The following is an 18,434-nucleotide window of genomic DNA, read 5'->3' as shown; positions in this document are numbered from 1 at the left end:
GCGTGGGGTGACTTGAAAATATCCCTCCTCCTTTTCCGCACGGTCTCTCCGGTTTTATTCGCTTCAGCTGAAGATCAGCTTCCGGTGGTAGCCTTTCATCAGTATCCTCGCAGCCATTCTCACAATACTTTTCGAGTCACTCCCATATGTACACGTACACGCGCACACATACATGTACGCGACTGGCACACGGTATGTACGTCGCGATAGGTTTACGGAGGTTGTCCGTTATCGAGGATCACTCGGTGATAGACGGTCTCCTACGTATACATGCACCTCTTCCGACAAGACCAATGCGAGCCGGTAGGAAACGGTCGATTATCGAACGATGCATGTTGCACAGCAGGCAGATACGTCCGACAAATTGAGCGGATTACACCTAGGAGGAAAGTCTAGAAGAGCAAATAGATAGACTAGAGACACGGAATGAGAGACAGACAGGCAAATAGTAACGTTCTCATGCTGTGCCCGAGAAATATGTTACAATATCTCGTGTTTCCGTGATCAGTCATTCCCCTCGTCGATTTGTCCTCTCGACAGACTCAATCGTGTATCCAAGATGCAAAAAAAAATAAAGAACAGACAGAAAGACATGTACATCTACAGGGTGTCCCGGGTTTTAACCGACAAACTGCGGGAGCATATTCTACTAGTGGAAATAAGAAAAAATTCTTATATCGAGTTTGCTTAGAAATGCTTTATTACAAAGTTATAAACCAATATTGAAAAGAAATATGAGATAAGTAACAACGGAACATAGTGTAGAATTTGCAAGGTCGAAGATGTTTATGTTACGTGTATTCACGTGTATTCATGTTCACTATGGTGAACCGATTCAGTATGATTGTTACTTTCACAACAGTAGCTGTTAGATTTCAATCGTCGTGTCAACTAGCAATTACTATCAGAATGCCAAAAGTGTTTTCAAACGAGGAATACACCGATATTCATTTCGTGCACGGATTCTGTGACGGAAATGCACGAGCTGCCGTACGAGAGTATCAACGTAGATTTCCTAACAGGAGAGCACCAGATAGATTTAAAGCAACGAATTACTAATTCAGTTACTGAGATACAACCAAATTTTCAGGAATGTCGTACCGTAACAAATTCTGTACTACGTCGATGTCTAGCTTGTATCGATGCGCAAGGACAACATTTTGAAATGCATCACTAAATCATTGCGTAGATAATTTTTATTTTTGTGAAAAAATCCGTTGTTACTTATCTCATATTTCTTTTCAATATTGGTTTATAACTTTGTAATAAAGCATTTCTAAGCAAACTCGATATAAGAACTTTTTCTTATTTCCACTAGTAGAATATGCTCCCGCAGTTTGTCGGTTAAAACCCGGGACACCCTGTATATAATAAATATATATATTATTATATTTATTACATAATTATATACAGGGTGTCCCGGGTTTTAACCGACAAACTGCGGGAGCATATTCTACTAGTGGAAATAAGAAAAAATTCTTATATCGAGTTTGCTTAGAAATGCTTTATTACAAAGTTATAAACCAATATTGAAAAGAAATATGAGATAAGTAACAACGGAACATAGTGTAGAATTTGCAAGGTCGAAGATGTTTATGTTACGTGTATTCACGTGTATTCATGTTCACTATGGTGAACCGATTCAGTATGATTGTTACTTTCACAACAGTAGCTGTTAGATTTCAATCGTCGTGTCAACTAGCAATTACTATCAGAATGCCAAAAGTGTTTTCAAACGAGGAATACACCGATATTCATTTCGTGCACGGATTCTGTGACGGAAATGCACGAGCTGCCGTACGAGAGTATCAACGTAGATTTCCTAACAGGAGAGTACCAGACAGTTCTGTGTTTAGTAATACCCATTTGCAATTACGTAATTTGGGTTCATTTCGACCTATGAATGAATATGATGATGTTCGTTCAGCTCTAAGGCACCGACGACGCTCGGAAAGAATCTTAAATCTTTTTGATAATGCTCCTACACAAAGTGTTCGACGTGCTTCAGCTCTACTGCAGATATCACGAAACACTATTTGGAGAACATTGCGTGCTGATGACAGATTCTCATATCATTACACACCTGTACAAGAATGACTTCCAATCGATTATCAGAAACGAGTCGAATTTTGTAACCGGTATGTGAATGCAGTAGAAAGGGACAATCTTTTCTCATCAATGATATTATGGACAGATGAAGCGACCTTTACAAGACGAGGCATGTTCAATTCTCATAATAGCCATGTATGGGCTCATAATAATCCACATACTACCAGACAAAGAAACTTTCAACACGAATTTTGATGTAATGTTTGGATGGGTATGCTTCATGACCGGCTTATTGGTCCGTTCTTTTTACCTGACCGATTGAACGGAGAATCTTTTCGAAGATTCCTATCAAACGATTTACCAATTTTGATGGAAAATGTGCCACTGCAGTTTCGCCAAAACAGCTGGATACAGTTAGACGGTTGTCCATCGCACTATGCTAGACAAGTTAGAAACTGGTTAGACGAACATTACGCTCATAGGTGGATTGGTCGAGGAGGAGCGGTTTTCTGGCCTCCAAGATCGCCCGATTTAACGCCTCTTGATTTTTTTATGGGCAACTTTAAAAAATAAAGTTTACAGTACAGAAGTAATCTCGCTTGAAGATTTAAAGCAACGAATTACTAATTCAGTTACTGAGATGCAACCAAATTTTCAGGAATGTCGTACCGTAACAAATTCTGTACTACGTCGATGTCTAGCTTGTATCGATGTGCAAGGACAACATTTTGAAATGCGTCACTAAATCATTGCGTAGATAATTTTTATTTTTGTGAAAAAATCCGTTGTTACTTATCTCATACTTCTTTTCAATATTGGTTTATAACTTTGTAATAAAGCATTTCTAAGCAAACTCAATATAAGAATTTTTTCTTATTTCCACTAGTAGAATATGCTCCCGCAGTTTGTCGGTTAAAACCCGGGACACCCTGTATAAATGTGATTATACATGATGTGAGATGTGGAAGCAATATATGTTACATCCCGTGTTACACACCCGGTTATTTGCACGAATTCAGAAGTGTCGGCAAATAAGTGAGTATCTCGACGAACGTTCATATGGTGAAACCGCAGAACAACTAACTGTGTTGATTTGTGTTCACTCGTACGTAATAAGGCGCAAAATGTTCAAGTTGCGCATCAATTGCACTGTACTAATTGTGCCGATTTCAAACTCATGGCAGACTAGTAGTATTTTAAGAGAATCATCTAAAGTCTATTCGCAATATGATTTGTAGAAACATGCTAATTGTCTCTTCTATTGTATTTTCAGTGTCGAGCTATTAGAGAGTAAATTCCTGTACTACTGAAACAAGCTTATCGAAGGAAGGACTACGCGTAATGCGTTTTAATTTTTGTGCACACAAACTAGGCTAGATAGACAACGTACGAAAGAACTATCGACTAGAAATAACGCTGCGTGATTCCATTTTTACTCTATAATATATATATAGTATATCTATAGTATAGTTGGATATTTTACAGAGGAGAGCGACAACTCAGATAATAATTCCGTTTAAAAACATCTTTTAATAATAAAATTGAAAAGCGCAGAATTCTCCATATGATTGAGCAATCATACAATCCAATCCATTCACTGCGAAAAAGCTTCAAGTTATTTAAAACATCTTTTCTTAATTTTATTTATAAAAGAATAGATTTATCTGACTAGGAAATATTTAACAATTTTATCGCTATCACTTTTCCGCGATATTAATTATTTATTAATTGTATAAATCGCGTGCGCAAAATTTGAGTCAGTAACGAGTATTGGCAGATTGACATTTAGTGATTAAATAAATACCGGAAACTTGCAAATGACACGTAAATAATTATTATATGAAATACTATATATATCATAAAAATAAATATAAAATGAATAGGAGAATTGATTACGTAATAAAATTAGATTGAACTTTTATATAAAATTAACTTTTTTCGACATACTCTGTAGATTTTTCGATTTATTTACAAATCATCGTGCATTGTATAACAACAAAGGACTTAAATTATAGCCTGTACTCTCTCATTATCATAATTGGCTCAGAGCTCCCCTAAGTACTAAATTACGACAAATTTTCCATCCCTCCGTGTTAAGCAACCCTTGCCCGATGCTAACGTTCAGCATTAACTACAGCACTTTTGACATTTAACCTAATTTAATTTGCTAATGCAATATATTTCTAATTAGTTAATAATATCGCTCGTAAAACGATAATGACAGATCAGTATAATTTTATACATTTTCGGTAATGAAAAAGAGAATAATATAAATTTAATCATATCACAAATAACAATTAAATACCACCAACAATTATTCAAGTGACAAAAAACAAATTATAATTTGTCATTTGTACTCTTCCGTTCCATCTCTTGAATATTTTGGGAAACTCATTACACACCATTGTACAAACGAAGTTTCTTTTTCTCCAAGTTTGTCGCTCGTCCTCATAAGGGAAATATCTCGCCTCTCGGGACGCGCGAACGCGAACCTAACGTTCGATAAAAAGGGACGACAAACAGCATCGACGGCATGGAACGGACAATGAGAGAGTCAACGGGCGTGTGGCAGGAAACACGGGAGAGAAACGGGGTGGAAGGGTTGCGTGGCGGGAACGAATGTGTGGACTTGTAACGGGGGTCGGAAATGTGAATGTTTCGCAACCTTGCCCATACGGGGGTGCGAAGCTTCCGTTTCTGGGTTACCACCGCGTGGCCCTGTGGTCCGTCCGAGTCCAAGGTGCCCCCTAGGGATGAAGACGTCAGGCCCGCCCCCCTACGTGATGACCGAGCGCACTCATTCCCGCCTGAACTCACCCTGCGGTAGTGCTTGTTAGTTCATGTGTAAAAAAGATCAGGATAATACAAGATTACAGTTTGCTTTTTTTCTATTTCTTTCTTGTCTTTTCGCGCTCTCAGTATCATGATTCGTCACTGCATCGTCGCACTGCTGCGCTCTCATTGACACGATCGCCTAGTAATACGTAATACAGACGCTATATATACAGGGTGGCCCATTTTAATTTATACAGTCGATTTTTTAAAACACTAAAAGAAATACGAAAAAATGTTTCAGACAAACATGTCACGATTTCGAGGGGGACATAAGATGATACCATTGGTTTGACCTTGAATAGTCGTTTGAAGGTCACGCGAAGATCACCTTCAATTTCTTAAATTGAAACCCCAACTTTTTATTGCAGATTCTTATTCTCCAGCGAAAAGTAAGTAACTTTTGTCTGAAACATTTTTCCGAAAACTGTCATCTTATGTCCTTAAAATGTCCTCAAAACTCATCTTGAAGATCATTTTAAGGACATAAGATGACATTTTTCGGAAAAATGTTTCAGACAAAAGTTGCATGTTTTCTCGCGTAGAATCCGAATCCGTAATAAAAAAATATCATGTCTCATTAAAAACAAATTTCAGACCGGAAGTTAGAATTTCGATAAACAATGACCCGTCTAGTTGTATCCACATTCTCTGTCGTGTATGGAGATCAACGTTCGAACAGCGTATTGTCGAATATCGACAATGTCAAACGTGATTACGTAAATCGGTATTCGATTTAAGAAATTGAAGGTGATCTTCGCGTGACCTTCAAACGACTATTCAAGGTCAAACCAATGGTATCATCTTATGTCCCCCTCGAAATCGTGACATGTCTGTCTGAAACATTGTTTCGTATCTCTTTTAGTTTTTTAAAAAATCGACTGTATAAATTAAAATGGGCCACCCTGTATAAAAAAAAAAAGAAAATATCTAGTGGAACAAGAGATATGAATATAATTCGATGCGTCGTGCTTCACGGCTGCATAGTAATCTCGATGGCCGTCATTGCTGAAATTAAGGATTGCGAGACACGTAAGCGGGCTATTCGTTACCTCCGTTGCGATGCACATGGTCACAAGTGCGTGAGCGAAAAGTTAAAGGAAAGATTAAGCGTTCAGCTTGAAGCGGTATATTGTCGAAGACTTCTTAATAATCCTCGGGACGGAAATGTATACAAAGTGCAAGGTGGCCGGCCGCGTGCGATTTTTACGCACTCAATGCGCGGTGCATTTTGTACGTGCGTTGCTCGAATGACATACTATTAACAAATAAAAGTTTCTGATGGTGTCGTAAGAATGAAATAAAGACGCGGGAAACGTTGCGTTTCCTGAGAACCTACGCGGAAAAATGCAAAAATATATTAAAACAATTGAAATATCAGGATTGCAATTTTGCATAACTGTAGAACAATCTAATATTTTTACCACTCAAAACAAATAAAAAAATGCCCAGATAATAATAATCAGACGAGCCAATGGATAAATTAGCAGGTAAACTATAAAGTAATTAATTATTACAAAGATGCGGCTTCGACTGCCTTTCCGCATTAACCGAACAATTTGTATAGCAACCTGGAAGGCGGGGATAAAAACAAAAATATGTCTGCCTCCTGTGAGGATTGAACTCACGACCCCTGGTTTACGAGACCAGTGCTCTACCACTGAGCTAAAGAGGCATCGGTGTCGAGTCCTCTCAAGCGAACCCACAGGAATTACCCTGGAAGCGAAGAAGTTAGTTCCTTCGTAACTGCATTGCGATACTTTGTTTCGAGAGAAGTAACATCGACGCTCTTGCAGCGCGCGAAGCTTCGTCGTCCGTACGATTAATCCCCGTACACACGCACGTTTGGAATGGCGATCCTTTTGTCACGTACAACCGCGGCTGAGTCCGATCGCCGAGTAATTGGACAGGGGTCGTGAGTTTTATCCGGCACGATGCGAGAACAAAGGGCTCTTGTTACGCAATCGGAGACGCAATCAAATTTGAGTTGCGAGCGGTAATCGAAGCGGGATTGCGTCGTGCGTGTTAAAGGTCACATCACGGTGACCGAAATGGTGACGAAATGGACCGGGAATTAATAGTTAGTTCATAGTGAAAAGCCCGTTGTCGGAGAGCCACGTCTCGCAGAACAATCGAATCAAACGTTATTGATTACCGTGCAAAACGCAACACGGTCGGCTACACGTACGCATACCCGTACACATCCGATCGACACAACAGGTGCCGACAACAATTAACAAGTTACACCGCGACAGTCCTCCGAAATAATCTCATCCCCGCCGTGCTCGACTATGACGGTCAAAAAGTGCCTGTACTGAAAAAGAGCGATTATTAACCGCGAGACATTGGGTGGAGGTGCCTGCAAATTTCCCGGCAGAAAGAAACAGCAGCACTTTTGAAGTAATTTCAGGCAGCGATTATAAGTATAACGAACCATTGTGCTATCCGTTCGTCCATTCGTTCGTTCGTTCGTTCGTTCGCGTGAGAGAACTCTCGGGGAAGAACTTACTTGGTCTCGTCGATGAAAACAGCTTCGAGTACGCGAGCTGCGTAGTGCAAGTTTCGTTGGAGTAGTTCGGCGGATATCTCTCCATGTTGTAGCTGCCTCAATAAACACCTCAATCTGCAAAAGAGAACGGTATATCAGAGTCATTCCCTGCGCGCAAATAACGTGCTTTCTAAACTAGACATTTTCATTCAATCGCTTTCCGATAATTGCGCGACAAGTCGAGACTGCTAACGCAATTCCGTCTAACTCTTTCTTCAAAAGGGCAAATATATATATTCCCGGCGCGGTGCAATATTCAGCGCAAGGATGGATAAAATATTATACAGGGTGAGGCACCTAAAACAGGCCACTGAATATCTCGGCTGTTATTGGTGATAGAAAACAATGTGTCAGACCAAACTTGCATGGTTTCGAGGGACACATAACTTGTTCTAAATAGTTTTTTATTAGGGGGGCAATTGGCATATTGCCTAGAATTCTCTGCTATTGAAAATACCGTAAATTCAGAAATGAAAAAGTTCTAGCCCTTAGAAATGTTTTCTTTTCCGAGAAGTTCTGAGTTGTTGATATCTATATTTTTTATATTGCCTAGAGTTCTCTGCTATTGAAAATACCGTAAATTCAGAAATGAAAAAGTTCTAGCCCTTAGAAATGTTTTCTTTTCCGAGAAGTTCTGAGTTGTTGATATCTATATTTTTTATATTGCCTAGAGTTCTCTGCTATTGAAAATACCGTAAATTCAGAAATGAAAAAGTTCTAGCCCTTAGAAATGTTTTCTTTTCCGAGAAGTTCTGAGTTGTTGATATCTATATTTTTTATATTGCCTAGAGTTCTCTGCTATTGAAAATACCGTAAATTCAGAAATGAAAAAGTTCTAGCCCTTAGAAATGTTTTCTTTTCCGAGAAGTTCTGAGTTGTTGATATCTATATTTTTTATATTGCCTAGAGTTCTCTGCTATTGAAAATACCGTAAATTCAGAAATGAAAAAGTTCTAGCCCTTAGAAATTTTTTCTTTTCCGAGAAGTTCTGAGTTGTTGATATCTATATTTTTTATATTGCCTAGAGTTCTCTGCTATTGAAAATATCGTAAATTCAGAAATGAAAAAGTTCTAGCCGTTAGAAATTTTTTCTTTTCTGCGAAGTTCTGAGTTGATGATATCTATATTTTTTATGTTGCCTAAAGTTCTCAAGTTTAAAATTTTTTTCTTCTCAGAGGAGTTCTGAGTTGATGATATCATTATTTTTTATATTGCCTAGAGTTCTCTGCTATTGAAAATACCGTAAACTCAGAAATGAAAAAGTTCTAGCACTTAGAAATTTTAGCCTTCAGTGACCTTGAAAGTTCTAGCACTTAGAAATTTTAGCCTTCAGTGACCTTGAATGATTTTGACCCGTAGATCAATGTGCGCATCTTCAAACGCTCTACTAGATGGTACGTAAAAAAACATACCATTTAAAAAAACGAAGTTGACCTTCATATGACCTCTACGCGTCCACCTAATAAAAAACTATTTAGAACAAATTATGTGTCCCTCGAAACCATGCAAGTTTGGTCTGACACATTGTTTTCTATCACCAATAACAGCCGAGATATTCAGATGGCCTGTTTTAGGTGCCTCACCCTGTATACATATAAAGCAATATTAACATTCGATTAATAAATTATTATAGGCAGAGCGCATGCCGAACTTAACTCGGCAACGAATAATTCTTGCGGATAATTGTTTCATACATGCTAATTGAAATAAATAATGTGCAATGTGTATTCTTGATTCGAAATAATGATATGTACTCCGAAATCGAATCGTGTTCACAGATTAAACAAGAGATGTATGTTATCCTCAGCAATACTCGAGAAAGTACGTGAGATCAAAATTGTCGATTGCGATATCAATGACTGACCAATGATCAACCATCATCTAAAGCTAACGTGTATAGATCTGCGAGAAGTGTCATCGACATCTCTGTCGCGACAAATGTGATACCTGAGAGCAGCTTTGTCGCACGCGTCGGGAGTGTCAACGGCAGGAAGCGAGTCCGTCGTAAGATCGACATTATCGAGGATCTCTTCGAGATCAACGGAATGGCTCGATAAATAGGGGTTGTCGGGATTGTGCGGCGGCGGGGAACTTTCGAAACTCCCACCGCTGGCGGTTCTGCTTTTGCCAGAGCTCCGACGTACTATCGTCAAAGTGCCTTGTTCTGAAATACAATAAACGTAATCGTTCCAATTAATGCTACTGAACGAGGGAGGGAGCTGCTAAATTACGGAAACGTTTTCACGGTCAAAGAGAGCAGCAATGGCACAAATCGTTTGTAACGAAGGGATAACCAGTTAAAAATATTTAATTAAAAGGATCCTCATATTTTATTTATTATTTCATTACTCCAGACAGTATTCTGTACTTGGTTTTCGCCAAAGTAATTCTGCATCAAAGATTGAAGAAAAGCTTTTCTTTACAGATTCATGCGACCGTTCAAAAACCTTGTTTGTGTGCCGTATGTTAAATACGGTATTGTGACAAAAGTACCAAAGTAGCTTTGGAATTGTAATTGCAAAGAAAACCTTGTGATTTGTTTTATTAAACCCATACGTCGCACAATGGGGCCAAATCCCGAAAAGCTGGTCAAAATATGAAAGCATTGTTCAATTTGCACGAAACTTTGTATCCAAGGGTTTTAGAGGTCGCTGATTACGAATCCGAAGTCAAAATTGCAATAATATGCTGGCTCCAATATGGCCGACGTATATTTCAAAAATTTTTTAGAACGTAAAAAGTACTGTTAAACTTAGAACAATATAAACAATGCTCTACCGTTATATTTCGATATACAGGGTGGCCCATTTTAATTTATACAGTCGATTTTTTAAAAAACTAAAAGAGATACGAAACAATGTTTCAGACAGACATGTCACGATTTCGAGGGGGACATAAGATGATACCATTGGTTTGACCTTGAATAGTCGTTTGAAGGTCACGCGAAGATCACCTTCAATTTCTTAAATCGAATACCGATTTACGTAATCACGTTTGACATTGTCGATATTCGACAATACACTGTTCGAACGTTGATCTCCATACACGACAGAGAATGTGGATACAACTAGACGGGTCATTGTTTATCGAAATTCTAACTTCCGGTCTGAAATTTGTTTTTAATGAGACATGGTATTTTTTATTACGGATTCGGATTCTACGCGAGAAAACATGCAACTTTTGTCTGAAACATTTTTCCGAAAAATGTCATCTTATGTCCTTAAAATGATCTTCAAGATGAGTTTTGAGGACATTTTAAGGACATAAGATGACATTTTTCGGAAAAATGTTTCAGACAAAAGTTACTTACTTTTCGATGGAGAATAAGAATCTGCAATAAAAAGTTGGGGTTTCAATTTAAGAAATTGAAGGTGATCTTCGCGTGACCTTCAAACGACTATTCAAGGTCAAACCAATGGTATCATCTTATGTCCCCCTCGAAATCGTGACATGTCTGTCTGAAACATTTTTTCGTATCTCTTTTAGTTTTTTAAAAAATCGACTGTATAAATTAAAATGGGCCACCCTGTATATAACATTAATATATATTTTTCTTTCGTAATATGCTTCGATATATATTATAACTAAAAAACCTTAGGTAACCAAAGGTAAAAAAAAGTACGTCAAGTACATAAAAAGTCCCACCTTTTACGCAACAAACAGTTTAAAAAAACTATTTATAAAAATCAAAACTAAAATATGAAATCAATAGTTAACTAATCAAGTACCTCGAAGCAATTCAGTTTGAGTATTTTACCCAAACGTTTTCCATGCATACTCTCTTATCGCATGACGACATTGAAGTACTTGGCGTGCCAGGGTCATGTATTCTTATAAATTTGTACAGTATCTTGATAAGGTTCTGTATTTTGTATCTTGATGATTTTCAATAATGACTCGCAAATGATTGTACGTCTCTTATAGGTAGAACAGTACGTTTTAATGCGATTCTTATTACAAAAACGTGCGCGAAACCGAGTGGCACCTGGTGGCAGCTGGATTTTGTTTTTCTTATTACATAATATTGGGTCATTAAGTATGAAACTTTACAAATGTAAAAGCGCCATCTTTAACATTTGTTATCTCAAATTTGGCGCCAGACGTCAGTACCAGGTTAGGTTAGTGTGATAGATGTACGTTCGCTCTTCAAATGTCATATTTGTTTGTTCAAATATCTTCATTAGTTTTATTGGTCGATTCTTTTTTATAGAACTATGGAAAAGTCCAAAATTCGTGTGATTTATGAATATGAGTTCCGCCGTGGAACCACAGTGTCGGAGACAGCTCGTAATATCAACGCTGTATTTGGTGAAGGTTCAACTACTAAAGCAACGGTGGGCAATTGGTTCAAAAACTTCAGAGATGGAGATTTCAGCCTCGCTAATGAGCCACGTGGAAGACCAAAGACGAAGGTGGATAATGATCACTTGAGAGCCGTAGTAGAGTCCGATCCATCTCAAAGTACACGTGAATTGGCATCGATATTCAATGTTTCCATACCCACCATATTGGTTCATTTAGCTGCAATTGGTAAGATAAAGAAGTTGGACAAATTGGTCCCGCACGAATTGACCGATGCGCAGTAGGCGCAACGTCTAGAGGCTTCACTTTCTTTGCTTTCCCGTCACAAAAATGAATCTTTTTTTAATCGAATTGTGACCTGCGATGAAAAGTGGATACTCTACGACAATCGTAAACGCTCACATCAGTGGTTGAACGCTGATGAACCACCGAGACATCACGCGAAACCCAACGTTACACAGAAGAAGCTTATGGTGACTGTTTGGTGGTCCAGGTCAGGTGTTATCTACTACAACTTTATGAAACCTGGTACATCGATAACGGCTGAAGTATATTGCAAGCAACTGGACGAAATGATGCAACAGCTTGCTATTAAACAACCGAAATTGGTCAATCGGTCAATGCCAATCCTGTTGCATGATAATGCTCGACCGCACACTGCACGACTGACCGTGGCAAAGCTACGGGAGTTGGAATTGGAAACTCTCCGTCATCCACCATATTCACCAGATCTATCACCTACCGACTATCACTTCTTCCGGAATTTGGACAACTTGTTGGTGGGACAATTCTTCAATTCTCAACAGGCAGTCGAAACAGCCTTCCGCGACTTCATCGATTCCCGTACTCCTGGCTTCTATAGTAGAGGCATAGACCAACTACCACTAAAATGGCAGAAGTGTGTAGATAACATGGGCGCATACTTCGATTGAAAATAAATCATGTCCATGTACCAAAAAATGCAAAAGTTTATGTTCTATTTGTAAAGTTTCATACTTAATGACCCAATAGTATAAACTATAATCTCAAATAAGTTTCGTTGCAGAACTCCGCGGAACTCATACCTTTTTCTTTACATTTAAAAAATTTTTACATGCAATTTTACATTCAATTTCACTACAAATATTTGTAAATTGTTATTTTGTACATTGATTGTGTAATAGATGTTAATATTCTACTTACTACTAGCAAAAGATTCCAGTTTGCAGATTTAAAATTGGTTAATTTTACGAATTTTGACGTCCTCCTAAACAGATCAGTATTTGTGCGCGCTAGATGTTGTTTGTGCGAAGGTCGACTTAGTAGTGGATCATACACGCAAATATACACGGTCGACTCCTCTTAACTGCGTTATTTGACCTTTGACTTAGTCTATCGAACCTAATACTTTAAATTCCCGAAATAGAAACTTTATTTTTCGACTTTTGGCCAGCTTTTCGGGATTTGGCCCCACTGTGCGTCGTACAGATACAATCACGTTTCTTAAAGTCTGAAACTTGTGGTTTGGAATCCGCTTGTGCAGACATCTCGTCGGTAAATCGCATCGTCGATGAACGCGAGGGGTAAAGTCTGTCTGTTGAAGCATATCTCGGGGGGTAATACCTCGAAAACTTACTGGAGAGTTGGCCGTTCCGACCGGGGGAGGTGGAGGGATGGCGTGGTCTCGTGGACGTCGCGCCGCTCGCGCTGGTGCAGCCGGTAGCAGCCGCGTTGTTCGCGTTCGCCGCTACACCGGCCGAGGCCACCCCGATATCATCCCTCGTGACCCGTCTGTCCGGCGGAGATGCAACTGCAATTTCGAAAAACCAGAGAAAGGTAGCATATAGCTCGTTATCGTCATCGATTGGTTAACAGTTTTAATCGCGCGGTACAAATGCCGACAAAGCGCGTGGAAATGCACACGATGCGTGGTATGCTTGTACACACGCACGCATCCATCGATCAGCACGAGAGAGGAATTATAGTACGAGCGTACGTTTTTCGATAATTGAAGCTTCTCCTTGTTTTCGAGCGCATGATTTAATCACGCGTAATCTTTGTGTTCCGCAGCTCGTCAATCTTTTGCAGCGCGCTGACGTGCAAAGTGCCATGCGCCACACATAACAGCAATCCCTTTTTTATTTTATTTCCAAAAGAAACAAAAAAGTATCTATTTTATCAATATCACAAATAACAAAAATGCGAGATGATCTGTGGTAATTAAAACTGTTAAGTTGAACATCTCGAAACGAATAAATGGTTCTCTGCGAATGTTATTTGCCTGAAATTGCAAAATGTGTGTCAACAATCATAAAATGGATGGTTCCTCTTAAAGACCTAGAGTTATTAGCCATTTAAAACGCCGGTGTCCTTTTAGTGCAGTTTCCATACTGCAGAAAAATTTTATGTTTCATCATCCCGGGCTAGGAAAGTGCAGAAGTTATAATCGACTTGAGAGCCAGTTTTATTGCCTTATTCGGGCATAAATATCCAACCGTAAAAAGATTGCATGAGACGGAAATCTAGATAGTCGCGGAACATATTTGCATATCTAGGAATAACAAAGATATTCCCTGTACATCCACGTGCGCTTTTCACCACCCAGATTTTTCATACATTTTTTATCTTTATTTTTATTGGAGATTATTTTTATTACAGAGATTTTCTTATTTTTATTAAAAAAGGTTTACGTGGTGCACGTACGTTGCGTGAATACTGCACGATCAGAGCATGCATGAAATCATATCTAAGCGTAACACGTTCGCAGATGAAATCTCCAGATTAAAATCCTTCGATAAGTCGAACGTTTTCACGTGCACGTGGCGTGATTTCAACACCAGAATTGGCTTCTACGTGCAATGTAATCGTCATCCTTCTGCCTTCCGCGAGTAACGGTGCAACATCACGAGCGCGGATCGTCATAATTACACGAATCTGTCGAAAGCATTGCTACAAAGTGTAAGGCAGTGCCGCTGCAGTGAAACCGCGGCGGTGGAGCGACTATCGATCGGTAGAGTTTGTCTATAGTCTGCGAATTAGTCTCATAGCCGATCGATCCCACACGGGAGTTACCGTCCTATTATGCTAATCACAAGTTGAAGTGTTTCTAAGCGCGAGCCCTGCGTTTACCACACGATCTAACGCAACACGGGACGAACACGATCGGGCAAGCAACATCGCAGTGAATTATTTGGTGGAACACCAAATCCTACTCTGACATGTTTGGAGTAATTCGACATGGAATATAAAATAATATATTCATCTGTAAATGCGGCTTTAACGATTGGCAAAAGAGTAATATGAAATGGGGATTGTAGAGAGCGGTGTAATTTAAGGGGGGAGCCTGCTTTAGAACGTTGAAAATAAGGTATAATTTTACGAATTTTTTTTGGAGAATCTATACAGCGGATCATTATAAAACTTTGATGCATTTATTAGTACATGTTTAAAGATAAAAAAATTATTTTTTGATTTGAATATATCGCCCGTAGAGGTCGTCCTGGAGGCATCTTAGTGCAGCCGGCATTGTAAATTGGTGAGCATTCTCCTGCCTCCAAATTTCATCCAAACTGAAAAATTGAAATATTTTCTCGTTATTTATGAATTCCCATCGTCGATGAACCTTTAATATTCATAAAAACATTAAGTTAAACAATTATTTTTGCATGAAAAAGTTCGAAAACTTTGCCTAAAAATCGTACTTTTGTGTTCTAAGCTCCACCATTTTGGCACTTTTCAACTTTTTTCTTCTCTCTTTGGTTCATCGACGATGGGAATTCATAAATAACGAGAACATATTTCAATTTTTCAGTTTGGACGAAATTTGGAGGCAGGAGAATGCTCACCAATTTGCAATGCCGGCGACGCGGCTGCACTAAGATTTCTCCAGGATGACCTCTACGGGCGATATATTCAAATCAAAAAATAATTTTTTTTTTTTAAACATGTACTAATAAATGCATCAGTTTTATGCATTTATTAGTACATGTTTAAAGACAAAAAAATTATTTTTTTATTTGAATATATCGCCCGTAGAGGTCGTCCTGGAGGCATCTTAGTGCAGCCGGCATTGTAAATTGGTGAGCATTCTCCTGCCTCCAAATTTCATCCAAACTGAAAAATTGAAATGTTTTCTCGTTATTTATGAATTCCCATCGTCGATGAACCTTTAATATTCATAACAACATTAAGTTAAACAATTACTTTTGCATGAAAAAGTTCGAAAACTTTGCCTAAAAATCGTACTTTTGTGTTCTAAGCTCCACCATTTTGGCACTTTTCAACTTTGTCTTCTCTCTTTGGTTCATCGACAATGGGAATTCATAAATAACGAGAACATATTTCAACTTTTCAGTTTAGACGAAATTTGGAGGCAGGAGAATGCTCACCAATTTGCAATGCCGGCGACGCGGCTGCACTAAGATTTCTCCAGGACGACCTCTGCAAGCGATATATTCAAATCAAAAAATAATTTTTTTTATCTTCAAACATGTACTAATAAATGCATAAAACTTTGATGCATTTATTAGTACATGTTTAAAGACAAAAAAATTATTTTTTTATTTGAATATATCGCCCGTAGAGGTCGTCCTGGAGGCATCTTAGTGCAGCCGGCATTGTAAATTGGTGAGCATTCTCCTGCCTCCAAATTTCATCCAAACTGAAAAATTGAAATGTTTTCTCGTTATTTATGAATTCCCATCGTCGATGAACCTTTAATATTCATAACAACATTAAGTTAAACAATTACTTTTGCATGAAAAAGTTCGAAAACTTTGCCTAAAAATCGTACTTTTGTGTTCTAAGCTCCACCATTTTGGCACTTTTCAACTTTGTCTTCTCTCTTTGGTTCATCGACAATGGGAATTCATAAATAACGAGAACATATTTCAACTTTTCAGTTTGGACGAAATTTGGAGGCAGGAGAATGCTCACCAATTTGCAATGCCGGCGACGCGGCTGCACTAAGATTTCTCCAGGACGACCTCTGCAAGCGATATATTCAAATCAAAAAATAATTTTTTTTATCTTCAAACATGTACTAATAAATGCATAAAACTTTGATGCATTTATTAGTACATGTTTAAAGACAAAAAAATTATTTTTTGATTTGAATATATCGCCCGTAGAGGTCGTCCTGGAGGCATCTTAGTGCAGCCGGCATTGTAAATTGGTGAGCATTCTCCTGCCTCCAAATTTCATCCAAACTGAAAAATTGAAATATTTTCTCGTTATTTATGAATTCCCATCGTCGATGAACCTTTAATATTCATAAAAACATTAAGTTAAACAATTACTTTTGCATGAAAAAGTTCAACAACTTTGCCTAAAAATCGTACTTTTGTGTTCTAAGCTCCACCATTTTGGCACTTTTCAACTTTTTTCTTCTCTCTTTGGTTCATCGACGATGGGAATTCATAAATAACGAGAACATATTTCAATTTTTCAGTTTGGACGAAATTTGGAGGCAGGAGAATGCTCACCAATTTGCAATGCCGGCGACGCGGCTGCACTAAGATTTCTCCAGGACGACCTCTGCAAGCGATATATTCAAATCAAAAATAACTTTTTTTATCTTCAAACATGTACTAATAAATGCATAAAACTTTGATGCAGTTATTAGTACATGTTTAAAGACAAAAAAATTATTTTTTGATTTGAATATATCGCCCGTAGAGGTCGTCCTGGAGGCATCTTAGTGCAGCCGGCATTGTAAATTGGTGAGCATTCTCCTGCCTCCAAATTTCATCCAAACTGAAAAATTGAAATATTTTCTCGTTATTTATGAATTCCCATCGTCGATGAACCTTTAATATTCATAAAAACATTAAGTTAAACAATTATTTTTGCATGAAAAAGTTCGAAAACTTTGCCTAAAAATCGTACTTTTGTGTTCTAAGCTCCACCAGTTTGGCACTTTTCAACTTTTTTCTTCTCTCTTTGGTTCATCGACGATGGGAATTCATAAATAACGAGAACATATTTCAACTTTTCAGTTTAGACGAAATTTGGAGGCAGGAGAATGCTCAGCAATTTGCAATGCCGGCAACGCGGCTGCACTAAGATTTCTCCAGGACGACCTCTACGGGCGATATATTCAAATCAAAAAATAATTTTTTTTATCTTCAAACATGTACTAATAAATGCATAAAACTTTGATGCATTTATTAGTACATGTTTAAAGACAAAAAAATTATTTTTTGATTTGAATATATCGCCCGTAGAGGTCGTCCTGGAGGCATCTTAGTGCAGCCGGCATTGTAAATTGGTGAGCATTCTCCTGCCTCCAAATTTCATCCAAACTGAAAAATTGAAATATTTTCTCGTTATTTATGAATTCCCATCGTCGATGAACCTTTAATATTCATAAAAACATTAAGTTAAACAATTACTTTTGCATGAAAAAGTTCAACAACTTTGCCTAAAAATCGTACTTTTGTGTTCTAAGCTCCACCACTTTGGCACTTTTCAACTTTGTCTTCTCTCTTTGGTTCATCGACGATGGGAATTCATAAATAACGAGAACATATTTCAACTTTTCAGTTTAGACGAAATTTGGAGGCAGGAGAATGCTCAGCAATTTGCAATGCCGGCGACGCGGCTGCACTAAGATTTCTCCAGGACGACCTCTACAAGCGATATATTCAAATCAAAAAATAATTTTTTTTATCTTCAAACATGTACTAATAAATGCATCAAAGTTTTATAATGATCCGCTGTATAG

The 18,434-nt window shown here is 38.1% G+C and overlaps 1 protein-coding gene and 1 non-coding gene across 4 annotated transcripts in view; both read right to left on the bottom strand.

Annotated features, from left to right (window-relative positions):
* LOC105274790 (calcium/calmodulin-dependent 3',5'-cyclic nucleotide phosphodiesterase 1) overlaps positions 1-18,434 on the bottom strand; it is a 137,585-nt gene that overhangs the window by 8,458 nt on the left and 110,693 nt on the right. For 2 of the 3 annotated variants that reach the window (XM_026975113.1, XM_026975114.1), the window contains exons 3-5: positions 13,347-13,520; positions 9,377-9,593; positions 7,391-7,504 (exon numbers count right to left, since the gene is read on the bottom strand). In XM_026975113.1, the coding sequence (XP_026830914.1) occupies positions 7,391-7,504; positions 9,377-9,593; positions 13,347-13,520 (505 nt within the window). Of the gene's footprint in view, positions 1-4,714; positions 4,868-7,390; positions 7,505-9,376; positions 9,594-13,346; positions 13,521-18,434 lie in introns of all 3 variants that reach the window. The other variant, XM_026975112.1, reaches the window with a different exon arrangement.
* Positions 6,485-6,556, bottom strand: Trnat-cgu. The gene has a single exon. It is a non-coding gene; the product is annotated as a tRNA-Thr (tRNA).

This window comes from Ooceraea biroi, chromosome 14 (genome assembly GCF_003672135.1).
Source record: "Ooceraea biroi isolate clonal line C1 chromosome 14, Obir_v5.4, whole genome shotgun sequence".
NCBI classification, from domain to species: domain Eukaryota; kingdom Metazoa; phylum Arthropoda; class Insecta; order Hymenoptera; family Formicidae; genus Ooceraea; species Ooceraea biroi.
This window is presented reverse-complemented; position numbering and strand designations above follow the sequence as displayed.